The 27,433-nt window shown below is 39.7% G+C and overlaps 1 protein-coding gene across 1 annotated transcript; it reads left to right on the top strand.

Annotated features, from left to right (window-relative positions):
• The first annotated feature begins 1,596 nt into the window (after nt 1-1,596).
• On the top strand, nt 1,597-24,429 carry LOC110063509 (5'-3' exoribonuclease 2-like). Its single transcript, XM_020770505.2, has 36 exons — nt 1,597-1,824; nt 3,429-3,556; nt 3,861-3,917; nt 4,102-4,156; nt 4,266-4,327; nt 5,228-5,277; nt 5,769-5,830; nt 6,623-6,712; nt 7,170-7,242; nt 8,681-8,731; nt 9,189-9,206; nt 9,802-9,891; nt 10,175-10,224; nt 10,447-10,518; nt 10,971-11,024; nt 11,689-11,768; nt 12,400-12,457; nt 12,652-12,709; nt 13,939-13,988; nt 14,628-14,690; nt 14,782-14,937; nt 15,632-15,688; nt 15,779-15,867; nt 16,223-16,316; nt 16,424-16,474; nt 16,944-17,051; nt 17,783-17,872; nt 17,961-18,033; nt 18,772-18,855; nt 19,181-19,281; nt 19,846-19,925; nt 20,346-20,402; nt 20,898-20,966; nt 21,879-22,004; nt 22,489-22,849; nt 23,750-24,429. The coding sequence occupies exons 1-36, from the start codon at nt 1,750-1,752 to the stop codon at nt 23,801-23,803; spliced, it is 2,946 nt and encodes a 981-aa protein (XP_020626164.2). The 5' UTR covers nt 1,597-1,749; the 3' UTR covers nt 23,804-24,429.
• Nucleotides 24,430-27,433: the final 3,004 nt, after the last annotated feature.

Here is a 27,433-nt window from a genome sequence, read left to right as displayed (position 1 = left end):
GTCGCGAGTGGTTTACTTAAGGTACAAAGTGGTTTGGCTTGGCTTCTCTTTGCAATTGTATTATCTGTCTCAGTATCTAAAGAATGAAGGTTTTCTTTTAATTTGCTCTTGCGCCATGCTGTTTTTGGCTGTGATCCGGTGCGTCTGTTTAATATCTGATATTTTCCCACAGCAAAAATTAAGCACGGAGCTATCTGCTTGTTGCAAACACGAGCCAAGTTATTATCCAAACATTCATGTTGGCATCTGGGGGGCTCCCAGAAAAATTGGGGAGGGAGTGTGCGGCGAGCTTCTCGAAACCCCTCTTTCCTTACCCTAATTCAGACTCTGTCCAAAATTCGATGCTGTATTTGGGAGTCCTCAGACCTTACCCCTCTAAAAACATATCGAATTTAGCGCCAGAGTGCACAAACCATACCCTATTTCTGATCAGAATGGCTCAAAGAGCATACTCTTTAGCCCCGCACATACCTATCTAGCTCATACAAGGCAGTAACAACACCCCCTCCTTCCCTCCCCCCCGCCCTGGGTTGAACAGGTTTTCATTTCAATCTGTTCTTTTCACAAAGGTGTCAACTTAAGGTGGTGTCTTAAAAATTATTGTTGCGTCTTCAAGCTTCTTCAGTTAACGCGCAATAAATATAAGCCCTTACATTTTTTTTCTAACCATTAACAGAATATATAAGCGATAAACTTTGTGTCAGGCCAAAGTTAAAGGTAATTAGTTTAAAAGGCCCTTAAGGACAGTTCTGCGTGCATTACCATTTCAAAATATTGACACGATTATGGTAAGTTATTACTTGGTACGTTTTTCCTTTCTGACCTAACTTATAATAGTTCTTCCTGATGTTCGTGGCTTTTTATGCACTGAGGACTCACTGAGCATAAGTTCCTCTGTAAAAACTACTTCATTGTGTAAATTTGTCAACGAACGTGAGTAGGAATAAGAAAGAGTGGCTCGGTTCATTAGGGTCTGACGTCGCGGAAATTGAGGCACTTGAATTCTGTTTACCCCCACAGGATCCCAATTCAGGCCTGTTATGATCGAAAATTCCGACTGGTCAGTTTAGAGATAAAAGGACTTCAAAGAAAGGGTAAAAACAGCGAGTTTTCAGTCTCGGTCACGTTTGTTTTACAGCAAGTCTTCAGTCTATGAGAGTAGCGCAAAATGGCGTGTTGATGACTTTTTAAAATGTTTTTTTTTTAAAGATAAATTCATTCACAGAATAAGATAATTTCAGTATGAAATTTCTGATACTTAAAAGTGCTCTCCCTAGCCTATAGAACAGGTAGTTTAGCGGGGTAGAATGCAAACGCCAAACGCCAGGGCGAGCGCGGAACGTTCGTGCATCTCGCTTGGCGCTTTGCCCGCTAAACCACCTGTTTTGTAAAGCTATGCTTCCCGAATGTTTCTCAAGGAGAAAACTAGTGGTATATTTCTTATTGTCAATTCTATTAAATGTCTCATTGTATTGAAACAACCAAGTTTCAAAGACCAAAAGTTCTGAATTTACCATTACTTCGAAACATCTCACAGTTGACAGAGTTGACAGTTTTAGAGTATGCACGCAGTGCATGTCTATGTTCTGAAAAATCGCCAAATCAACTAGCCAGCGGTTAACCAAGTAAGAGTGCTTCTTCCGTCACGGGAAGAAGCCTCCATTTTATTTTTCACAAATTTTGCAGAGGACTTTTAAACGTTTTTCAGTACTAAATTAGTCTTAAATTAGGTTAATTTGAGTCTTGAGGATGGGAGTTCCAGCATTCTTTCGCTGGCTTTCGAAGAAATATCCATCGATCGTGGTACACTGTGTTGAGGAGAAGGTGAGTTTGTAAAACTAGGCTATCCACGTGTTTTCGATCGTTTAAATGGGTTTAAGCCGGGAATTTTATTTTTCGCTCTGTCTATTCTGTACTTGATCTCCGTCTATGTTCGTAATTATAGAAATATTTAGGTAAGGAATATTAAGGTTAGCGGCTAGCGAATCTCTGCTTGTTGTGCAAAATGAATTTATGTCATTAGTGACATTAGTGACATAAGTTTAATCAAGATCCACCATCATGGAACTTCAAACAAGCCATGATCTTGGCGATCATAGTGGTATACGCGCTACATTCGGCCCAGTTTTATAATCAACTACCAGAAAGACTGGCATACTATACAACTCAAATAGTTTGGTAGTCATAAAGAAGTGCAGCAAGTAAACAAACAAGTTTAGTCAACCTATGCCAACCCCGCTTCATGTATATACATGTAAGGTACAAAAATGCACTCAGTCAACGATTACCTCAAGTTGAGAAGGGAGCGAATTCAATGAACTGGCTCTTGATCCATCAAAGCAGGTTTCCAGCAGATGAGGAAAGTATACATAGCCAGACATACAAATTATAGCTATCCTATCAAACTCAGTAACTTACGTGTAGTTTTGACCAGAACCCCCTGGGTGGTAATGGGCCAGTCGGTATACGTAATATCAACATGCATCATAATCCAATGATATACACTCGTGGCACAAGCAAAGTTAACTGCCCTTTGCAAGGAAATTTATTTTCCTTGGCAAATGTGTTTTAAAACAATTGGTTCATGCTTTAAGCCGTGCATCAAGTTTGGAGGGCACCAAATAAGCATAAGAGTTGCTCAAGTTGTTCAAGGCTTGAGTTGTTCGAAGCTAGCATAGCTCTTGGGTTCTCTCCAAACTTCTCAGGTGTATCCTAACTCCATGATGAACAACTAAAAGCGTGAATTAATTAAGTATTGTTGCATGTTGAGCCATCCTGTGTTTATGGATCAAATGTCACAGCTGGTCAAATTGTACTCTGTTTAGCCTGAACACAAATGTATAATGGTACTCTGTTTAGTCTGGAACATGCTCGAGTTAGCTTCAATAGCCTGTACAATGCTTTAGTCAGCCTGAATAATGCTTGGGTTATTGTGTCTATTATATATGGTACTGGTAATCAAGGATGGGGGAGCCGGGGGGTGGGGCTGGGGGACTTTACTCCCCCCCCCCTAATTTCAAGCAAAAAATACATACAGTACAGTGTAAATAATCATTTTACAAATATCTTCAGACCCCCTACAAGTGAGCACTTCTGGCGCTCACTTGTAAGCCCCCCCTCCCCCACTCCCCATTCAAAATAGGCTCTGCCATCCCTGGTAATGCAACATACTAATTATAAGATTCACTGTCTCATGGCTCATTAACTCATTTCACTGATACATATCATTACCGTAATCTCAAAAATTATTTATTGGAAAATGCTGCATGTACTTAAGTTCTCATACATTGTTTTGAACTACAATATGACCTGCGATAGTCAACTGTATTCAAGGTCATTTACTGTAACCTGCTTTAATATTGGCTGCCATGTTCTTCCTCTAGGAATTGCATTGTATAACACAAATTTTCTTTTTTTCATGATTCTAGGGCCGTGAAGTTGATGGTGTTCGAGCTCCTATAGATACAAGTTTACCAAACCCCAATGACTATGAATTTGACAATCTGTACCTGGACATGAATGGAATCATTCATCCTTGTTGCCATCCAGAAAACAAGTAATCTACAATCACATTTAACATGTCATTCATTATTCTTAAACGAGCTACATCATGGTTTGCTCATCTTGAAAAGTTTAGCCTACATTTTTCAAGTTTGTCGTTTTTAATCCGTGTTAATCTTCTCCATCCTTAACCATCCTTGTTCCTCTATGGTTTATTATTATCTCTTTGATGTTTTTCTTTCTTAGTAAACTACTTATTTTAGGTTTTCTTCAATTTAAAGGTAATTTTATAAGGGACTAAAACAACTCAAAATACTGTGACTGAGCTCCAGATGCTATTTCTTCCCATTTATTTTCAGACCAGCTCCTAAGAATGAAGATGAAATGATGGTAGCTATCTTTGAATACATCGACAGGTAATTAAATTTTGAGAGTAAACTTTTTATAGTTTGAATTTCTATTTGACTGGAAAACCAAACCTCCTATCCTAATAAACCTATAAGCTGTGATTTCTGTTGCACCTTATAAATAAAGGACCTTACAAAGTTACCAAATTAGCTCAGATGGACCTCTTTCTCAATTTTCTTTTTTTTTCTTCAGAATTTTCTCAATTGTGAGACCAAGAAAATTACTTTATATGGCTATTGATGGAGTGGTAAGCTAAGACAGGCTTTGTTTTTGTGTGATCATATAAGCTCTTAATTTTCTTTTAAGGTGATTTTATGTATTGTTTGTATATATTTAGTTATTTGCTTCTTTTTCAGGCACCAAGGGCAAAAATGAACCAGCAAAGATCTCGTCGTTTCAGGGCATCTAAAGAAACAAAGTAGGTAGATGAATGGTCTAGGTAACAAATCCTTGGAAGACATGATGTGTGTAGTTCTAGACAGCCATGTTTATTACAACTAACATATGGCCTGGTTACCTATGCAAACCGCCCAGGTTACATACATATGTGACAGTCTAGGCTTGTTTAAATTAGGGCCTGTTTACAAGGAGAGAAGGTTACCCTAGAAGGTGGGTTACCCTAGCACTCACACATTTCCTCTTTATTTCTTCATCATGTTTACAAGGCAGCTAGGGTTACCCGGGTAGGCAGGTTACACTATCTGCATGCTAGGGTTACCCTGGCAGGAGGGTTACCCTGGCAGGAGGGTTAACTTTTTCCCTTGTAAACACTCCAGGTAGGGTTAACCTGCCTACCCGGGTTAACTTTCTAATTGTTTCCAGACTCTTTGAGTGTAACAGCACATTAAGCTTTCCTGGGTTGTAAGGTTACCCTACCTGTAAAATTTTTCTTGTAAACTTGGGCTATCTTTTGCCCACCAGCTAGGGTTAACCCGCTTGCTAGGGTAACCCTCCCTCCTTGTAAACAGGCCCTTAATGTATGATTTGTTCATAGCAGCTCTTTGTCATCATCTCTAAACTGTAACTTCTTCTTTTATCTCTTCTCTACGACAATTACATGTATTGTAAATAAAACATATCTAGGTTGAAGGCTAGCTCGAAAAACCTAACAGTTCACTTAGCCTTTAGTCTCATTGAAACAAGATTACACTTACGTATATGACATATATTAAATACATTCAAAATTAATGTAATAATATTTGTATTCATATAGAGAAAAGTAAAGATGTTGTCATTGTTATTATTAACTACTGGCTTTGGCAAATTGAAGAATTTCATAGAGGTACAGGTACTGATATTGTTTGTGTGATAATATTAGGGAAAAAGCTGAGGAAATTGCAAGGATACGGAGTGAATTGAAGGAAAAAGGTTTGTTGATATCTGACTGTACATACTGTGGTTTTTGGACTGTGGTACATGAGCATACTCACCGGAGTCATTGTTTGTTCACTCGTTCACTCTCTTTCTTCTCACTTGACTCTCTTGTCATTGCTTGCATGATCATTTCCTTGCTTGTTCACCCACTTTCTCGCTCGCCTCCCTCATCATTAAATAACGAGGAGGGTAAGTGATCTGTTACATGTATAGACTCAGTCCTCTGTTTGTCCTCTTATTACCCAGAAACACCAGCAACTATTTTGTCTTGTCGTATGTGTCATTTCATGAATATCTCTTCAGGGACTCTCCTATGCTGTTTAATTCCTCTCATCTAGAGGTTTGTAAGGGCCTTGCTTCTCTAGCTTTTGGGATAACTTCAGCGGTACATTTGTGTGCCTTGGTTATTTAATAAGGTTTATTAAATAAGTAGATATGGTAGATATATACATGTACATGAATTTTCCTTTTTTGTGGTCTGTTAGGAGCTGCTTTACCTCCAGAAAAAGAAAAAACAGAACACTTTGACAGTAACTGTATCACACCGGTAAGTGGAAGGTTGCAAGGAGACCGCCTTAAGTGACGGTCAGTCCATTTTTTGCTTGGCGCTATAAAGGAGGATGAGACCTCAACAGTTTCAGTTTTGAGAAAGACTTCCCTTCTTTAGATCCACAACTGGTTCGTGTGGCATAAAGCAATAAGGAGTATTGCTACTCTAGTGTTTCCTCTTCTTAGCATCTTGTCAGATTGCCCTCACAGATCATTGGCACCCATTTATACTCCAGGCTTCAGTGATTGTAAAGTGCCTAGCTCCAAAACACAATGACCATACCAGTGCTCAAATGCCTTGATCTGGAATCCAGTGTGCCAACCATAAGGCCAGTAAAATGTCAGGGTTGTCAAATGTAGACAGCTCCTAGCAAAAATCATCATCTGCTTCTGTCATGAACTCATCCAGCTACTCAGCATTGGACTATTTGTCTGACTCTTTAGAAAAAGATGGCAAAATTAACCTCCTACAACAAGAAAACCATTTTTTCTCCAGCTTCTCAGGGGTCCGGAGTCCTAAATCCTGGAATCTGATTGGCTAATCGCATCTGCTCTAGCGGTCCAGATTTTCACATCCAGACTGCGAGTATGGACCGCTCCAAAATTTCCAACTTCGACAACTTTTTGTTGCAAGCTTTTTGTGGCACTGTGAAACAATGTAAAATGTAAATGTACTCAAAACTTTGTGACTGTGCTCAATAATACAGTATGTCTTTAAATGTGCATTTGAAAGAAAGAGCTTAGTACAGTCATGCACTTCTAAGTAGTTATGTTTTTTTCTTTCCATCAGGGTACAGAATTCATGGCAAACCTTTCCATATGTTTGAGGTACTACATTGCCGACAGACTAAACAATGATCCTGGATGGAAAAATATTAAAGTAGGTTCATGGAAAAATGAAGTTTTCAAATGCCTCTTGGAGGGTTAAGTTTTGTGAAAAAGTTGGCAGCATTTGGAATTATTTACGCAACAGACTCACTTCTACAAAATATGACTAAGATCGTTTGCTTCAGTAACTCACCTTCAATATTTTTAGCTGTAAACCCTGTAGACATGCTAAATCACGCGTGCCAATTTTTTAAAATCGGGGTAGTTTTCCACATGCTTTATCTCTGAAATGAAGTCGGTGACCCCCAATTATTTTTGCATTTCTGACACAAGTAACTCATTATATGACTGCAGTAAAAATTTTAACAAAATCTATCGACTGGAAAAGTTTCACGCAAACGTCCCCAATACAGACACCTCATTAATGTAGAAACTCTGTGGCTCCTACATTTACCTGTGTGGTGTTTGTATAGACTGGGTTCATCTTTGATAATTTTCTTCTTACTCAGGTGATTTTGTCAGATGCCAATGTCCCTGGAGAAGGTGAACACAAGATTATGGATTATATCAGAAAGCAAAGAGGTGAGACAGGCAACAGAGCTGTATTTACGAGTTTTTGGATCTGCATGATGCTTTCAACATTGGCCAAATTGATACTACAGATGAATTATCCATCTATGACAGATAACAATTATTCGTCTAGGTTTAAATTTGGTGCAAAGACGAATTATGGAGCAAAATTTGCCAGCATGTCTTTTAGACATGCTGACAGTCAAGAAACTTTTAGACATACTGACAGAAGAATTATCTGTGTAAGACAGATAATTTGTCTCTAAATTTATACCTAGACGAATCATCTGTCTGAGACAGGTAATTCGTGGAGGTATAAATTTGGTGCAAAGTTGAATTTTGGAGCAAAATTTGTCTCCAGCTGATATGTCTGTCAGCAGGTCTTGAAGATGTGCTGACAACAGACAAATATTTCATCTATGACAGATCATGTGAAAAGTGTGTCGGTTACATGTGTAACTCAAAGTCTTTTCTTGAACTCTGACTTCGAAAAGTTTTGGATGTATCCTTCCACCATTTCTTTTTTCTCATCTGATCTCTATGTATTGTTTTCCTATCCTGGACCAGATTGGCAAGAGAAAAGGGTAAAATGTATAAAATTTATAGTAAGTTATTTTACAACTGAGGCATACACTTGACAGAGGATATCCTTCCTTGATATACGTACTTTGGTATGTCAAATTCTCTTCTTCTTGCTTTGTTCGTCAACAATCCTGGGAGTGCCACCATAGACAGATTATCCATCTGACAGATAATCCATCTAGATGGATAACTGGTCTCTAGTATAAATTCGGCCATTGCTGGTCCTAGCAGTAAGCTGGGGTGTATCACATTAGAACTTAGGAAATCATCAAGCTCACCACAAGTCTCTTTGTAGCTCAGTAGTAAGAGCACCCGTTAAGAATCTGGAACTTTGTGGGTTTGAATTCCACAACAACTCAGATTTTTTTGTCCTGCTTTCTTGACTTGCTGAACATTGATCTTTCACATTTTTTTAAATAATAATGTGTTGGGGAAGTGCCATGTGAGGACCAGTGCCACATGATCAATAGATCACGTGCTAATCAATAATGTTAAATTGCATTGTCTGTCAAGTCTGATGGATGCACCAGTCAACACAGGAAATGTTGCATCTTGGAAATGTAGAATGCAGATCTTGAGCTTGGCAGTGCTTAGAACCACCATGACAGCTTACTATGCACTTGTTGTCCACAAACACTGTTTCATTACATGCATATTTACTTGATTCTGGAACCACAAAGTTACCTACATGTAATAGATTTTCACTTCCTTGCACAAGTACAGTTGCCTTACATTATAATGGGATACACAAGGTCATTATGCTTTACTTTAAATGACCAACAAAATTATTTTTGAAAATCCTTTAAATGCCTTTTTTTGAGAAAGTCAGTGTGGTGTTGATCATTGTTGTTTGTTGTTTTGGTTTCAGCGAGTCCTCATCATGACCCTAACACGAAGCACTGTTTGAATGGAGCTGATGGTATGTACAAATAAACATCGAATTTCTCCTTACAAAATCAGTTTATTGTCAGTCAGACAGGTGGTGAGAATAAGGAAATCGTCACTCACAAGGAAATAATTATTGCTGTGGAGCCGCGGTGACCTCATGGTTAGTGCGCTTGCCTCCAGATCAAGTGGTTCCAGCATCAAGTCCTGGCTGGGGACATTGTGTTGAGTTCTTGGGCAAGACAGTTCACTCTCACAGTGCCTCTCTCCACCCAGGTGTACAAATGGGTACTGGCAAATTTAATGCTGGGGTTAACCCTGAGATGGACTAGCATCCCATCCAGGGGGGAGTAAAAATATTCATAGTAGCTTCAAGCTACAGGAACTGGGATAAGCTTCAGCCTGATGGGCCAGTTGGTTCTTATGTATGACAATTACGAACAAGGAAATATTTCACAATATTTCTAATTCTGTTGTTTGTTTTGTTCCAGCTGACTTGATTATGCTTGGTAAGTGCATGTAAATGTTAACATTACATACAACATTAATAAAGTTGTGATGTAAATAATATTACACAGCATAAAATTATTGTGTTTAGCCTTTTAAACCATCCATCCTCATAAGCCCCTGTCCACACCAATCTAGGGACAAACTGTAAAGTGCATCTTTGGAGCTTGTTGAAAATACTTTTCAGAGTTTTGAAATTTGAAACTGCCTGCTCAGGTGGTGTAGTGTGAACGGCAGAAAGGTAGCTTTTTGAAAACTTTGACATTGCAAAGTCAAATTTAACATGGGCTCGAATGAAGTATGCATACCCTACCATCCATTTCTAGGGTTGGGGAGGGGGGGGGGGGGGGAATGTTTAGACTAGATAGAAAGACAAACCAAAGAACACAGTTGACTTTCAAATGTGTGCAGGCTAGTGTGAATGAAAAAAATTTTATTTTATTTTCTGGACTAAACTTCACACACTTTTCAAATTTATGCAGATCAAAATGTAAAGAAAATTATCAATATTTTAATGATAATCATTAATGCAGTCATCTTTGCAAGTGAAGTAATTGATTGTTGTCTTTGATGTTTGCATCTTGTTTGCTTCAACAGGACTTGCAACTCACGAGCTTCATTTCACAATAATCAGAGAAGAGTTTAAGCCAAACCAGAAGAGACCATGTGAGATATGTGGACAGATAGGTATGAACTAATGGTGTGTGCTGTATTTGTATTAAGGGTGCACTGATCAAGAAGTAGAGATTGACTTTAACCTGCAGAGTTGACATACATTTACTCCTTTCAAGTTTAATGTTCAAGGAATGAGTGGCACTTCTAAAAAGTTATTATCATTATTATTGTCAAGTTACTCGTCATCAGTCAGTGTAAGGAAGACCACTGAGGATGAATTGTTGGTAGACCATAGTGAGTCAAGAAGTGTAGCTTCTTGGCAACTGAAAATTTTAATTTTTCTGTGCCTTTACAGGACATATGATGGATGAATGTATGGGACTTCCCAAAGACAAACAGGGAGAGGTGAACATCTTTGTAGTTTGCCGTGTTGTATTTTCAGGAGTGCTGCTGCCCATTGTAACCTGAGAAATTGAAATTAACACATGATTGATACTTCTTGTCTTGTACTTTGATCTTCCATGTCTGGCAAAAGAGACCACAAAACATATTTAACTGCTTTTAGCAGTGTTTTTATGTGGTAATTATGTAGGGTGACTTAAAAATTGTTTGACTTGTTGTGCACAGTTCGATGAGTTATCTGCTCCTGTGGCTCAAGATGTAGAGTTTATTTTTATCAGGCTGAATGTCTTACGAGAGGTGAGATTAAACAATGCTATTTCTAACAAGAAGTTAATATTATTAATATTAATTAGTAAAGGTAATCGTATGAATGTAAGTGCAACTAAGTATTTACACGTGGGGTGATATTTGAAAAGTCTCTCAAAAATGCACGAGCCTATAGGTTAGTGCAGTTTGAAAGCATTTTCAAATATCATGAGAAGTGTAAATCCTTAAATTTATTGCTTGAGCTTTCATATGATTACTCAGTTATTATATGATTGAGAAAATTGCGAACATACACAGATTAATTTTCACTGCAGTGCAAATTGAGAATTAACAATGAATTGGCCTGCTCTTAGGCAATCACAGTGAAGTAATTTTCTCAGTCATATCAAGTAATAAAATGTTTATTACTTGTAGCAATTTCCACAACTTGCTTTATTTTTTCTTGTTGTTTCGTGCAATTTATTTGTTTTTTCACTCCACAGTACCTTGAGCGCGAGCTTAGAATGGAAGGTCTTCCTTTTCCTTATAGCTTTGAGGTTTGTGAAATGATGGAATTGAAGGTTGGGTCAATTCGTTTTGTGTCATGAAGGTCTACACAGTGATATGAGTTCATGGTTAGGGTCAGCATGAGGATTGTGGCTTACTGTTCCCATTGCAGTATGTCTTTGTGCTGGTGTGGGGTAACAAATTGCAAGTTTTTGTTAACCTGATGCTGTGATCCTATTAGGGGTTGAAAAATTATGAGATGCAGGATCCTTGGCAGAAAAATTAAATGGGATATGAAATATTTTGAACAAACATCCTGGGATATTGAGAAGGATGAATTTATCTTGGTTTTTGTTTTTGTAGTAAACCTCGTGCAATCAAGGGAGTTAATCGGTAGATTTTATCACATATTTCACAGTTATTCAAACAAAAACTTACATTTTCCACGTATCAACATTGCCCAAATCCATTTGAAATAAAACAACTGCGAAAAAGTGTTGATCTTTCTCCAAAATCTGTTTTTTTTTTGTACCTCAAAACAACTTTTCGCCATACACTTCCTTCTAGCGGCTTGCAGTGTTTGTGGAATACTCTGAGCCCTCCATTCCCTCAATAGAGCCCCCTTTTTAATACAACCTGCATCTCGTTTCCAGGTTATTGCTTATCTCATGGACGGCAGTAGTTATTAACCTGATGTTGTGTTCCTTCGTTTAGCGCGCTCTTGATGACTGGGTATTCATGTGCTTCTTTGTAGGAAATGATTTCCTCCCACATTTGCCATCATTGGAAATCAGGTAAATAACAGCTGTGGATTTGTGTAACATGGTGGCTGACAAGTCAACGTCTTAATCAAGTTTTATCCCCGGGGGGCTCCCATATAAAAAGGTTGGGGGTGCTCATCGGAAATTATCAAAGGAACGCCTAAGAGGTACCAAGACCCTGTTTGGTGGGTGTGGCTTTAAAAGTTGTTTCTCCCTGAGAGGTACCAATTCTAAAACAACATTTTATCTTCTGTCTTATTTGTTTTGGCTCAATACCCTAAATGGTACCACAAAAGCTCCTACTTTGGACCTTTTGAGGCTGAACACCCCAAGGGGGACCAAACCATCTTTTTTAACCCCTAAAAGGTATGACAAGCACCCTGTCCCTTTTTTTATGGGAGTCCCATCCCCCCCCCCCCCTACCCTTCAGGTTTTATTAGCAATGTGAAGAAAAGCTCTTTTTAGCTAGAGATTATGCTAACTTCTGTAGTGGAACTTGAAAGCCTTGCGACAAAAGTAAAATGGTGATTGTTTGCCAACAAAATAATCATCTCAGACATGTTCTTGTACCCAGTTGATGCATGTAGAAGCACATGATTGCAAGTATTGTTTTTTTTTTCAAGAAAAAAGTGATTTTTTTTAACTATACCCTGTTTGTTTCTAGGGAAGGAGCTATAGATCGTCTGGTGGGGATCTACAAGCGAGTTTTACCAAGATGTGGGGTATGGACAGTCATTGTAACTGATGATTTTGCGGTTTTTGTAAGGGTGTAGAAAATAAAACTCATTTTGCCTTCTGTTACAAAATACGAGCCATGTGATTCAACTCTCCTGACAATAGTTTTGTATTGTTGTAAGCTCTTTCATACAGTTATGAAGTAGAAAAATGTATAATAATATTTTGTCGTTGTTTCCAGGGTTACCTGGCCAAGCATGGTATCGTGGATCTCAGCAGAGTTCAGATGGTACTTCAAGGTATGCTGAGTCAAACTGCCAATACCTTTAGAACCATAGCGCACAAAAATAAGTGGGAATGGTGTTAATGAATGTTAAAATGTTAATGAATGATAATGATGATGACGATGCCCGTTATGGTATTTGTTCAATTATGCGCCTAACCTCTTTAGGTAAGAAAAGTTAATAAGCGCCCAGCCTTAAGTAAGTACCCAACGTCCCCCCCCCCCCCCCAAAAAAAAGAATGAAGTACACAAGAGGAGGACGTTAGGCTGTCAGATATCAAGGAGGCAGCACCTGAGAGTTCGTTAGCTGACTTAAGTGACATTGAAATTGAAATTGACTAAGTACCACTGAGAGACTTCCCTGAAGACCGAGTGTTCTTTGCAAAGTTCGTGATGTTTATTTGTCTCTTGCATTTTAATTTTTCTGCACGTTTTTTCTACATTCGCCTGTTGTTCTTTGTTTTCAATTCCACGTATTTATTTGTGTTATGTAAGTTATTCTAGGGGACACCTATTGTATAAAACTTGTTCATGTATATTAACTTATATATTCAAATTCACTCTAGTTGTAACTGACGATGACAGAAGTTACTATCGAAATATGTGTTTAAAACTGAAAAGTGTTGTCCTTTTTTTAAAGTTTTGTCTTTAACGAAAACTTTAATGAACAGTGAAAATTCTGCTTTGGTACATCTTCACGTTTTGTTATTGTTTATTGTTTGGATGCAAAATTAACTTACTACTTACTGAAAATGGTGAAATTAACAAGCACCCAGCCTCGAATAAGCACCTTACCCTCAAGGTCTAAGAATTTAATAATGATAACATGACCTTTAGCTAACAGCTTTACATTCTCAGAAGATGAATCTTGTTGTCTACCTGGCTACCTGTCTTATAGCCTAATTGTATTAATGGCACCAAGTTTGAACAATGTTAGTCTCCCCCGCAGCCGTTATTAGGGTCGTCACGCAACGCTTCTCCCCGTTAGTGGGGGAGATGCGTTGCGTAACGACCCTAATAACGGCTGCGGAGGAGACTAGAACAATGTCAGTATGCTGTAAAACCTGCAAGCATATAAATTATGTGAAAAATCATTTTGTCTAGAAACATAGGCTAAGGTTTCCTAATGCATTGTTATTCAAATTCGGCTCAATTTATGTAATTGGTGATTGAGAGTATTACTTATAAATGTAATATTAATTTAGAGTGTCAGATTATGAAAAATTCTCTTTTTTATCTGTATAGAGCTTGGTTATGTGGAAGATGAGATCTTCAAGAAGCGACAGGAAAATGATGTAAATATACCCTTGACAGTGTTGCTTTAAACACCTTGATTGCTTGACTAGTGTTACGATTGACCTCTTACTAATCAAGTTTGCAGGTGCGACTGGGGAATATTGGCCCGAGGTCGTGATGATGACCAAGGGCCATTATTTCCCAGGATGGCTTGAACAAGCTAGGTTAGTAAGTAGTTTATTATATGGCACTCGGGCCACGCTTTGTTATTGAATGTTCCAGCTTTCAAAAACAAAATATACACGGCTTATGACAGTTTCCATAGAAATGGCCCATATGGCAAAATCCCAGCCAAGAAAGAACCAATCAGACTGCTCATATTTACCTCAAGACTACCTTGACAGTATAATGAATACTGTTATTTTTCCTTCTGTGTTTAACCTTTCTTTCTTGCTAAATAGAGACACAGAGAGATCAGATCTGAGTACGGTATTCTTCATGATAAATTCCACATTTTTATCACAACGTTAGTTCTGATTTTGGTGATTGTAAAGAGAATATCCCCCGGTTCATTACAAATGTAGATTCTTCCTTCTTCTTATCTGTCAGTAAGGCAGTGTTGAATATTAGTTAACCATGGATGTGAATGGTATTTAAAGTTTATTGTTGTCTTATTGAAGTCTCTTCCATTTTTATAGCTAGCATACAAAAGACGGCTGAAAGCCAATAAAGAGAGGGATAGACAAAAAAGGCAAAGAATGGTGAGCACTTTTGTTTCTATTTTTACTTTTATTTTATCGTGAATCCTCTCGTGTAGTAATAGATTGATGTTTAGTTTTGTCTTATATACAGGATGCACCTCTGTGGACACCCAGTGGTCAGTTCAGTCCTCATGCCATCACTAACACCCCATCGCCTATTGTTTCACCGCGCCAAGAAGCCTATGCCATGCGACAACAAGCCATGTCTCACAGTTTCGGAAGCTCTCCACAAGATGTTGCCAATAAGGTATTATTTGTGATCAATGTAACGCAACTGTCATCTTTCTGTATGCATTTGGGAACTTTTGATTAATGAAGTTTGCCAAGAAAATCGTTTTAGGTGGACGCCCACCCCACCCCACCATGCATTTCACGTAATATTGTCGTTTTGTCCCATGATTCCACCTTGTTAAGATGACTATATTTGGGTGTAGAAGGGGATGAAGGTGAAAGTTAATTGTTAAACCCCCAGATTCAATTAATTTTGTGGAACTGTGTAAGAACAGCGCTGAAATTGTTTGGCTGGTATCGTAGCGTTTCCATTTGAATTTTGCTCGGCTGCAAACTTGGAGCAATAGTGTTGGATTTTCGTTGACCTATGTACAGCTGTTGTGGAGGCGTGGTGGCCTCATGGTTAGTGCGCTCGACTCCGGATCAACAGTGCCTCTCTCCACCCAGGTGTATAAATGGGTGCCAGCAAATTAAATGCTGGGGGTAACCCTGCCATGGACTAGCATCCCATCCAGGGGGGGACTAGAAATAGTCTTAGTTGCTTGTTCATGTTACAGAAACCGGAGATAAGCGCCGGCCTGATGGGCCACTTGGCTCGTATGCAAACGTTTTTCCATGTACAGTTGTAGGTATGGTTTGTGGAAAATCACCCATACTCTAAGTAAGAGTAACACAAAAAGGTAAACTCAACTGTTGCTTTGTTACTGTAGAGCGCTGCGGCAAACCTCAGAGCCATGCTTGTCACGCCATCACCTGGCGGAAACACGGTGAGTAACGGCCGCAGTTTTCATTCTTTGTACAAGAACAAACTTGGACCACAGTTTGGTAAGTTGTTCTCGTTATCTTTTTCTCCAAAGTCTTCTGCAGCAAGTACGCCAAACTCGACACCAGCGTCCAACAAGAGGAAGCATGAAGATGAAGACGAGGAACCAAAAGATGATATCAGGTAAATGAAGTGAATATAATTTTACAGTCTCCTTCAGCACTGAATACTATATATTTCATCATGGAAGAGATTCAGATCCCTAGTCGCAAGGTGCTTATACATTAAAAAAAAAAAATTGGCAAAGACCAGTTGAGACGTTTTTACACGTTTTTTGCGAGGATAAGGAAAGATAGCAAGAGGCTAGTAAACTAAATAATGAACGGTGTGAATACAATACATTTTCTGTGGTTGAGTATGATCAGACAGTCCAGCGAATCGTTTACTCATTGGCTACGAGAACAAGGCACGTCCCCTTGTTTAGCTTCAACGTGGTATACAACAAAAGGGATGACCTTGTTTGTTTGTTGTTATTCAGGTTATGGGAAGCAGGATGGAAGGGCCGTTATTACCAAAATAAATTCCAGCTGTCTGAGAACGATGAGGGATATGATGACTTTAGAAAGAAAGTGGTGAGATTCTACAACACTATGATTTGAACAAGTTTTAAAAGTGTCTGCAAAATGCCTGTTAAGAATAAGATCCTATCCATTATAAACTGTCTAATTTTTTGTTGTAGGCCGATGCGTATGTGGAAGGACTTTGCTGGGTTTTGCTCTATTATTATCAGGTGCGTGAATTTGTTCCAAGCCCTCAGATCACCCAGGGCCGACAATTACTTAACGAACTGGGACTCTGGTATCTATCAGTTACTTAGTTGCTCACAAGTCTGCAATGTAAATACACTGACCCTAGCAAATGTCACATGTAGTGTCAAATGTAGTAACAAGCAGCTCCGGCCCTCCGTCGCAATGTTGAGAGAAAAACTTTCTTTTGTCGCAAGTCGTCCTTATCAACACTAGAGGAGGAAAACTAGAACAGAAAACGCCTTAAACTGTAGTCACCAGGCGTCGCTAATCAGCAAGCTGCTTCATCTTTCTGTTCAGTTTACGTTTGTAAATGGTTTGAACTCCGGAGTATCAGTAGTTCGTATAGTATGATTGGCCTGTTGCTGGTGACTGACTCTTCGACAACCTGAGCGGAAGTCATCTTCAGAGTCAAGTGCGTTTGTGTAATCTTCATTTATCTTCTCTTGTCAGGGCTGCCCATCTTGGAAGTGGTTTTATCCATACCATTACGCACCTTTCGCTTCGGATTTTCGTGACCTTGCTTCGCTCCCCAACTCGTTTGAACGTGGAACTCAACCGGTAAGGAGAAAGTCAAGTAGTTTTATACATTCAGTAGCAACCTGAGCAGTTTTGTGGGTTTTTTTTTTTTTTTTTTTTTTTTGCTCCTTTTCTGCGCGTTCGCAACGTTTCCTTTCACTTAGCAATAAGACTGTGCCGGGAATTGGAGATTTCTTTCAGCTGAAAATTGGCGAGTGGTGAAGCTCAGAGTCGACAAACAGTGCTATTGTTTTAGCATAACCCAAGGGCTAAAACTGTTTTGTGACCATAATGCACAAACAACTGCGTGCTCTTTCCTACAACCTTCTATCGACCAATGGCCACTTGGTTATGCTATATGTCAAACACGAAATACCGTGTTTGACCACATTTTCCATACACCGAGAAGAGAGTTGAAAACACAACGCACTGCGGAATATTTTTGAAGAACTTCGAGGTGTTTGGAAATGTGGTCAGACACTGTCTTGAGTGTTTGATATATCTTCTCATTCAAAACTAAAACTAGGGAGAAAATCGAGAAATAAAATCGTTAAAATCTGTGCCAATTAAGGTCAGATATCCAAACACAGTCACGGTCATGATTTCCTTTGTTTAAACTTGATGAATTATTAATGAGTTTGAGAAGCTAAATTCCGATATAATCTTACTTTTACAAACTTCCGTAAATTAGCCTGTTTCCCCCTCCCCCCACCCCCCACCTTCAGCCCCACCCAGACACTCATTTGTACGGTTTTTCATTGTGTTCATTTCAGTTCAAACCCCTGGAGCAGCTAATGGGAGTGTTCCCAGCAGCGAGTGGAAAGTTCCTGCCGCCAACCTGGCGAGTTCTCATGTCCAATCCGGTAAGTATTGTAACTGCTCTTCTCGTTTTATTCTCGTCATAACCTCTTCTTTTAAATTGCGGATTTTTATTTTCCACTTTCCTGGCAGGATTCGCCGATAATTGATTTCTACCCGCTGGATTTTGAAATTGATCTGAACGGGAAAAAATACGCTTGGCAAGGTGAGTTAGAAATAACAAAGAGAAATTTTATTTACTTTTATTGCGGAAAATAGTCGGACGGTTCAATTTGGTGAAGAACAAATTGTCGAGAAATGTCAATGTCTCTAGATAAAGAACATCTCGGCGTTTTGTAAGAAGTTATTTTGTGACATCAAATTTGAACGTGGTTTTGAACACTAGTAAAATACTTGAAGCTTTCTGTCTGGAATAAATATTTTTGTCCACGTGACCTTTTCGTCCTGGTGATTTTAGGAGCTAAGCTCATTGCGGTCACTTCGTCTGCAATGAATGATTAAAGGAGCGAACGAACGAACGAACGAACGTACAAACCAACCAACCAATGAACGAACGAACAAACAAACCATTTAACCAATGAGCGAACGAACGAATGAACGAGCGAGCGAACGAGCGAACGAACGAACCAACCAACCAACCAATGAACGAATGAACGAGCGAGCGAGAGAATGAACAAACCAACCAACCAATGAACGAACCAACGAACCAACCAATGAACGAACGAGCGAACGAACGAACAAACAAACCAACTAACCTATGAACGAACGAGCGAACGAACAAACAAACAGTGACAGGGGTTTATTCTGTGTCTGTTAAGTTGTTGACCTGATTGCCTCTCTTTGATGATTTGCTGTAACTGTAAAGGATTGTCATCCAGAATCTAGCTGGTCATGTTGTGACTGGTTAACCCAATTATTTATTAGATTTAAATTGCTCTCGCAGGCGTGGCTTTGTTGCCCTTTGTTGACGAGAAGAGGCTGTTAGCTGCTCTTAGTCAGGTGTACCCAGATCTCACGGAATTAGAAAGTAAGTTTGCTGTAGTAGAACAAAGTTTGTTGAAATCTTAAGCGCACTCTTTGTATGCTTTGTTTTCCCGCCACAAATGCGCCACTTGAGAAACTTCTAGGCGACTGAGTACCAAGCTTTCGGTGCTAGGATTACTGGGATAGTTTGAACGGTAACCAGCGCGGGATTGATTGGTAACTGTTGTCAAGGCAACCCTCGACCAATCATAGCTCGAGTTGGTTACTGTGCAACGAGTTTCGCGCTTCATGTCGTTAAGATAGAAGTTCTTTACCTCATACACTTGAGTTCTCTGAGCTGAGTTTGCTTTATGTTTTACCCATTTTAGTGAAAAGGAACAGCCGAGGTAAAGACCGCCTCTTTCTTCGTCAAGGAAATCCAATCTTCGACTTCTTTGTTGGTTTATACGAAGGAGGTGGCATCAAACAGGTAAAACCTGTTTCCTTTTACTTTACCGAGCCGTGACGTCAGAAATTTTGCTTTACAATAACAATCTGTTTCAATTTTCGCCAATTTTAAACCATCCTTGCACCTTTTGGTTTACCCTTTCTTCTTTAGTGTTCTTGTTTAGTTATGATTTATCCAATATTTTGAGTTTCGCTTGGATTTGAAGGTTTTTGGAGAATTTTTGTTGAGGCACTGGTAAAGTCCGCAGTGAAATTCCCGATTGTTATTATCCAATCACAGAGAAGCACGAGCACTCGAGATTATACTGAAGTTATCCGAAAGTAGCTACACGATCAGCGACTTTGAGACGAAGATTTCGATTTCAGTCCGGTGCCGGAGAAAGGAATTCCCCATCAACTGGTACATGTTCAGCCGAAAATAATTTTGGCATAACCCCTTCGAGATTAACCCTGTTACCGTATTCTTAAGGAGACGTAGGGTTTAGTGTGGAAATGTATTCAGTACTGAATGACAGTGGACTTGAGGTGAGCTAGTTAATGTACTGGGTTCGTTTGTGACATAACGTGAGTTTGTTCTGTTTTGTAGGCGGTAGATATCGTAGCAGATCTCAGCGGTGGAATGTCAGGAAAAGTAGAACCAGATGATGTCCCCATATTACCACACAAGTAAGAAACAACGATACATAAACATGAAGTCACTCAATTTTTCGTACGGATTTCTCGTACTAGGCTACTGAAATTTTAATCCGTGACGTTACAGAAAATTCTTAAACTGCATTCCCCCTTCGCCTAATCCTACCCAAAAAAATACATAGTAGCACATACTTCAGCCAGTCTTTGATTTTGCTTGCTTTTCCTCATCGTAGAAGACATATGTAGGAATACGTTTCCATTCCCTGAACAAACGCGAAACAGCTCCTTTCACATAGAAGCGACCATGCTATCGTTTATATACCATTTTGGCTGCTCGTTCTTCCTCTGGTTTTTCATCCTCGATATGATTGTATTTCGAGGCTTTTTTTCGTTCCTCTGAACTGAAGATGACCTTGCTGTTTTGACTGACAACACTACGTTACCTCGTTTCAGAACCGTTCCTTCTCCAATACCTCAGCTTAAGGACTTGAGAGACAACAGAACCATAAGGTAACAGGTCCACAGAACACTAATAGGAGACTTGTTGCTTATCTGTTATTTTGAAGTTATGCTTTTCTTTTTATGCAAGATGTGTTCGTTTTCCCATGGGACGGGGTCTAGGGCTTCTGAAATGGGAGTTACAAGGGACAAGGGAGGGTGTGTTCACTGAATGGATTTTCCTGTCCCACTCTCTTGATGTAAAAGGAGTTCCGAACAGGGGCGGGGGGGAGGGGTGGGTTTGGGAGGGGGCTGTAGGAGATAGGGGATGCTGGAACCAAGGGAGTGTTCACTTCAGGCATTTCCTTTGAGTAAGTTCCCTCTCTGAGTTCCTGTATCCCCTAGCTCTTTTCTGTACCCCCGAAAAACTTGCCTTTTCCCTATGAACTTAGGATAACATTATTGTGAACATAAAAAAGCTTCATTTTTTTGTTGTCAGTGTAATTGTGAGAATGAAACTGAAATTTTGTGTTTGATTGCATATGTCAATGTGTTTTGATATTTCAGCGTGCTGTTTACAGACCCTGTTTACGAGGACTATTTCATTTATAAAGCGGACGTTTTACCCAAGGGACAGTAAGTGGCACTATAATCAAAACGATTATGATACAAACATACTCTACAAACTTTCTCCTGAACCTCAATGGCTCGTTAATACAGTATGAACACGCATGTAAGAACCCAGTGGGTTTAAGAACCTGCCGGCAGAAATTTGCCAGGGTAATACCCAAAAATATAAGAACCTGTTTAGTCAAGCAAGATCAAGCAGGTGTTTATATGTGGGCTACGGCTGAATTATGATAAACATTTTAACCAAGGAGTGTGACTTTAAGGTTGCAAATTTATATTTCAAGAAAATACCTCTTACAGTTGTGAATAAATGCTGTACGTTTAAAGACCAGACCCAAGTTTATCAGGTGTATACTATGTGTGGAGTTTAATTTAATTTGATTTGATTTTATTATGTTTTTGCGTGACCCCGTAAACTACTGAGTTTTAATTTTAACCGTGCTTAAATAAAGGTTGTCTGTCTGTCTGTCTGTCTGTCTGTCTATCTGTCTGTCTATCTGTCTATCGGTCTATCTGTCTGTCTCTCTCTGTCTGTCTCTCTGTCTGTCTATCTGTCTGTCTGTCTGTCTGAATGAATGAATGATCACGTTTGGAACAGCTGTTTGCACCGTGTGACCGGGCCAGTAGAGTTTTTAAGGATTAGTCTTACGATTGGTTCGAGCCCACTAAAATCACATGTCGTTACTCTCCATCCCCCTGACCATCCCAAATGGGACAGAAATTCCGGAACTGTTGCAGTTCTATTTGGCATAGTGTATCAGCTGTTATTGTTTTAGGGCTAGGGCATTGTTTCTGTTGTTTGTTCTGTTGTCCTTTCAAAGGGTATTCGAACCATGCATGTGAGACCTTGCGAGAGCTGCTCCATAACCCAGAAATTCAAGTAGAGTAACCCTCTTGTTTGTTGTTGTTCATTCCCAGGCCTCCTGACCGTGTTCTGAAGCCGGAGGGTTATGACAGGAACACCCCCTATAGACCTGTGATTGGCATGAATGCCAACAGGACTTCATTCGCTCAGCTGGACGCTGCTGGAAGACGAATGCTCAAGTAGGTCATCTTGCAACTTAATAGGCAGCTCACGTCCCGTTCACGACAAAATTCGAAACATTTTAAAAAGCTGTTCTTAGTTGACTCTTAGAATATGGAGAAATGAAAGTTCAGAGAAAATGGCGAGCACCAAAAAAGGCCATACTTAGTCCCTTTTTTTATTCTCGTTTGCACGTTTTTTTCTTTCCTAACAAACGTCCCTTAGAATGAATGGACAAACGTACTACGAGGTATTGCACAAACAACCTAACAAAGAGCGAACGAACGAACGCGCGACCGAACGAACGACCGAACGAAGGAACGAGCAAACGAACGGCCGGCCGGCCGACCGACCAACCGAACAAACTAACGAACGAGCGAGCGAGCGAACGAACGAACGAATGAATAAAGCCGACTGCCTAGCTGATTGTGTCTGATCAATCCCAAGTTTCCTTCATTAAAACCTGTTAGGCAAACTGTTTCATGTATGGCTATTCTCTTTCAGTTTTCACAGAGGTGACGTTTTTCGTCCTTCTACGCCAGGAAGCTATGTTCCTCCGTTACGGTCGCACTCAGGTCCCCCACAGAATTACGCCAGGCAAGGTTACCCTCCTCAACAAAGATCCAATCCGAACACTCCTCTATCGTCACGTGATTATAATGATCCCAGACGGAACAGCTATGATAGGAACTATGGTCAACGCTACAATTCTGGTGGTTACCAAGGCAACCAACCCACCCCGTGGTCGCATACAATGCCCTCCTACCGGGGACCGGGCTCCAGTCAGTCCCGGTTCTCTCAAAATAATTATTCGAACTCGTCACGTGACCCACGACAACAGCAGAACAATTGGCAGCATGGTCGGGTAGGTCTTTTCTCCCTCATAGACTTTTTTTTCTGCCTTGGTGAACAACTAGTTCTATATTTCCTTTAATTTGCTGGCAATTCTGTGTATCGTAAAACAGTATAGGTAGTATATTATAATACTTTGAAGTTCTTTAATATAAGTTGAACACACAGTGGCTTCGCATTTTGTTGGACAACAGATCTGGAGGCCAGAGTTGAAAGCTGATCAGTACTCTTATGTCTTTTTTTCTTGGAAAAGACACTTCGCCGTCTCAATAGTGTCTCTCCCCTCCCTGGAGTGGTACAGGCACGTTAGGGTGTGGTGAGGGGGGAAGCGGGGAGGGAGCGGCGGTTTGCCTGTGATGGAATGACATCCATCCGGGGGAAGGCAATGCTCCTAGTCACTTTTAGCTTTAAGTAAGTCCCACTGGAGTAAGGGGAGAGCTTGCTCGAGGGCAACTAGTCGCGTTATAATTTCAAAACTAAAGTTCAGTGCCGGCTAAATGGAACCATTTTGCCTGAAAACAAGATGTTCTCCTTTGTTAGTGGATACATTACTCTCCCATCAAGCCAATCGCATGTTATTTTGGGGAGCGGGGATGGCGCAGTGGTGAGAACGCTCGTCCCCCACTAATGTAGTCCGGGTTCGATTTCGACCCAGTGCCATAGGTGGGTTGAGTTTGTTGTTGGTTCTCGCCTTGCTTCGAGGGTTTTTCTCCGGGTTCTCCGGTTTTCCTCCCTCCACAAAAACCAGCATCTCCAAATTCCAATTCGACCAGGATAGAGGACCCGCATAAAAACCAGCTAAGGCTGATGGGGCTTCCTCTCTAAATATTGTAAAGTTTGTTTGTTTGTTTGTTTGTTTGTTTGTTTATTTATTTCTTTATTTATTCGTTTGTTTGCTTGTTTCTCGTTTTAGGATGATCGTCGTCATTCATATCCGCCTCCCAATTACCGTTACAGACCTTACTAAGATTCGTCACTATTATCAACTAGCCAATCAGCAGTCTCAACACCACTTTCAAATTCAAGAGCGAAAACGGAACGTCTGAGTGCAGGAATGTTTCCCATAATGCTATGGTGCTTTTCCGTCAAGCTATCACTGTGGAATCAAACTATTAAATGACTGGATTCCATTATTGTGACACTGTGACTTTCTTACTTATAAACTGTTCAGTCGTTATTGCTTCGTATTAGACCTGGTGTCGTGGCCGCATTTTGTTTGAAAATGGCCTTTCACAAGTTTGAAATAACGACGATGTACCTAACTCTCTTCTTCTCTTCGAAGAGGAAAGATTTGCTATTGCTTTCGAGGACGAAAAGTGAAGATTTAATCGACAAATAATGTTTTATCGGTGTGTTTTGGGAAGTATTTCATTTAGGTTTTCTCAGTCAATCTCTCGTGTAAAGCTACTTTGGTTTTGCATAAATGAGCGCGGTTTATTATTTTGTTTTTGTTGACGGATGTTTGGTCGTTATTTATGGATCAAAAATTGTCAGCGAAGTCATTGACAAAAGGGATTAAAAGTCGCTGTAAATAATTCCACTTTTCACTAAACAAGTGTTTTATATACTCTATTAAATAATTACTTTGACGCTGTTCTTTCGTTGTCTTTAAATGTCTCCTGAAAATTGTGCATTTGGGACCGTTTGACCATGAAGTGTATTTTCTACACGTTGCGTTCACTGTGTATTTCCAGGTGTGTTCTTCTATACGCAACTCTGTGCGATTCCCCCATTGGTTCATCTGTGGTTTTCCTGCCGATGCCGTCTGCCCCCCCCCCCACCCCCCCCTTCCCTCCCTTAAAGTGTTTGCTCTTCCGTTGCAACTTGCGCACTCTGGTGCAGTATACTTTGTCGTGCGTTACATCTGTTCACTTGTGCTTCTGTCCGTTTCGGTGTACTTTCCCCGATGTGTCCCCCCATGGATTATCGAGTAGTTCCCTATGACATTTCCCGCGAATTCAGTGTGATTTCCTCTAGGTGCAGATCTCAACCTAGTCAATGGCCTAGTTCATTATGAATCTTCCGTATCCAGGTGATTTTTGTTATTTCTTGCAGTAAAATCACCCGAGCGAAGTTCAGGAGGGCCTGGGTTCAACGTCCGTCGGAGAACTAATTTTATTTTCTTTATTCCATACTCGTGTCAAACTCATATTGTTTTGTGTAACACTGATATTGTTTTATTTCCTTTTTTACTTGAACTTATTTCGTAGTAAAAACGCTTTGAAAGATTTGGGATCAAACCAGGGTTACTGTAGACTTCCCATCTAGCATTCCCTTGGTTTTGTCAAGCCCCGGTTTTCTTTTTAAACTGATAATCAATATGCGAAGACTTGAAAGAAGAGTGGATCACCTTGTGCAAACGAGAGCAAAAAAAAAAAAAAAAAAAAAAATACACGAATTTTTGTAAGGATAAGAGGCAATAATGGACTTGATAAACAAATTTTCCAAAGATCTAAGGCTGATAAAAAACCTGAGTTTTTTAACGTCTTTATTCCGGCTAAAATAAACCGTCATCGCACGTTCTCCGTGCGTTCCGCTATTTGCAGCCCCTCGCTTTCCTCTTGGGTTGCCGGTGAGTTCCTTTCGTGTAAAGGTACGGTGATGGGGAAAGCAGAAGTTTTCTTTTTCATCAAAATTGTGCGCAATTTCACCGTAAGCGCGCGACACTGTACACCTTGGACTGGCACTAGTTACGCAAGGACTGACAATGTCACGTGGTCACATCTCGCATTTGCCGCCAAAGACGAAACACATCTAGCTCTAGCTAAATTTAAAACAAGAATTTCGTTGAGACTCTGTCTTGTTAATGACTTTTTGGCCACTTTTCCTGAACTTAACTTGTACTGAGCCTTACGGCGGTTTTAGCGTGGCATGAGGATGAATGGATCGTGGGAGAGAAAAACATTCTAGCCATTAATCAGTTTTTGTTTCTTTGAATGTTAAAACGAACGCTACCACATTCATTTTCAAAATAAGCCGGAGAGATAGGCATCCAAGAACTGTAAAAACAGCTTAATGACCGTTTTGTTTGTTCAGTCCATGCAGGTTCACGTGGGCTCCATGTAAACAAAGGAAATGCAAAGTTGTAGCAGAAGAAAGCGTGCAAAGGATGTTGTCATTAAAAATTCGTGACGTGTCTGTTAGCTGATTGGTGTAATGTTATTTTCCATATTCATGATGACCATTGCTGTCTAATAAGGTGCTTGTTTGTCATTTTGAGATGTTTGCCGTCGGAGTAAGATGTGTACTGTTCCCTTCTACACGAGAAGCGAATCTTATAAGAAGAAGAAATGGCGTCGAAGTTTGGGGAAGAGAAGTCGGCTGACACCCATTTCTTCCAATGGTTAGTATCAATTTCTTTGCATTCTACCTTCTAAGGTAATATTTCAACCAAAAATATCGCCTCCAAGTCATTCTACCACGTGCGCTTGCCGGACTTGATTTACATTTCGTGTTCAACTTCAGAACAACCGTATGGCTTTAGTAAGAGGGTGAAACGTACGTTAGAAGTAAGTTCAGGAACCGTACGAGACGCTAGGTTCTTAGCGGTTTTTCGACGAGAGTTTAGCTTTCTTTATGAAACTTACGTTTCTTTGTGAAACTTTGCCTTGTATTTGTCAACGCACGTTCGAGTACAAACAATTCACTCCTCGTTTACTATTTTGTTTCCACACTTGGGTTTGTTCAATTTCTGTCCATTTTATTTTCAGGGAGCAAATGACTGAAGACTGGAAAGAGACAAAAGGATTCAAACAGGGAGGATGAGGACAAAGTTAAGAACAGAATTTGAGAATTTGGTTAAATTGAAATCACTCCGATAAAAAATGGCAGTCTTGAAACTAGAGAAGATATAATCGGGTTCAAAATCGTTTTGTTTGTTAAAAGTTTTATTTTTTTCTCGGCTGAAATATTTGCATGGCAGTGGCATTCGGGCGTGAAAAAATTAAATTCGGTAGTGATAGTTAAATTAAATTACTGCAATTTTTGACGGAGAGGTTTCAACCGCTTTTGAGCTATCACTTAGTACATGTTTTCAAATCATGGGGAGTTTTATTTCTTTGCTCGAGCGATCATCAACTTGATTAAGTTACATTTTATCGGTTCGGCATTTGCATACTTTACTTGGTGTATTTTGTCAAAGTCGCGTATTATTTTTATTTGTATTGGAAATTCCAAATTGTTAATACAATCGCTCAACTCTCCTAAATTTGAAAACCTGTTACTAGGCGATGACCCTTGTAGAATATTTTAAGGTGGCACTGCATGTTGAAATCAAACCGTGATAGTAACTTTTGTTTACGTCATCATGTCAATCATAGCAAATTCTGTTTTGATATAACTTGCACAAACAATTCAACGCCGCACATTTTGATTCGTGTTCTCCAAAATCACAAAATCTCAAAAATCACAAAATCTGTCTTCTCCAAAATCAACGCTGAACATGTTAATTTTTCGTGTTCTCCAAAATCACATTAAGCACTAAGTTTTACGAAGTCCTACAGTTTCAATTTGTAACGTGAATTGTCTGTTGGAGGGCAATGTCCTTGCTCAAAAACAACATTAAATGACTGGTCGTGGAAAATTGTTCCAGTTGAGC

This window comes from Orbicella faveolata, unplaced genomic scaffold (genome assembly GCF_042242905.1).
Source record: "Orbicella faveolata isolate gen_17 unplaced genomic scaffold, um_ofav_v1 contig_15, whole genome shotgun sequence".
NCBI classification, from domain to species: Eukaryota; Metazoa; Cnidaria; class Anthozoa; order Scleractinia; family Merulinidae; genus Orbicella; species Orbicella faveolata.
Note: the sequence above shows the minus strand (reverse complement) of the source record. Positions and strands in the feature narration are given on the sequence as shown.

Excerpts from the sequence above, each read along its gene's own strand:
- LOC110063509 (XM_020770505.2), top strand. The coding sequence starts at position 1,750 with ATGGGAGTTCCAGCATTCTTTCGCTGGCTTTCGAAGAAATATCCATCG. Across the intron at positions 4,328-5,227 it reads AGGGCATCTAAAGAAACAAA|GGAAAAAGCTGAGGAAATTG; the intron begins GTAGGTAGATGA and ends TGATAATATTAG. Across the intron at positions 9,892-10,174 it reads TGAGATATGTGGACAGATAG|GACATATGATGGATGAATGT; the intron begins GTATGAACTAAT and ends GTGCCTTTACAG.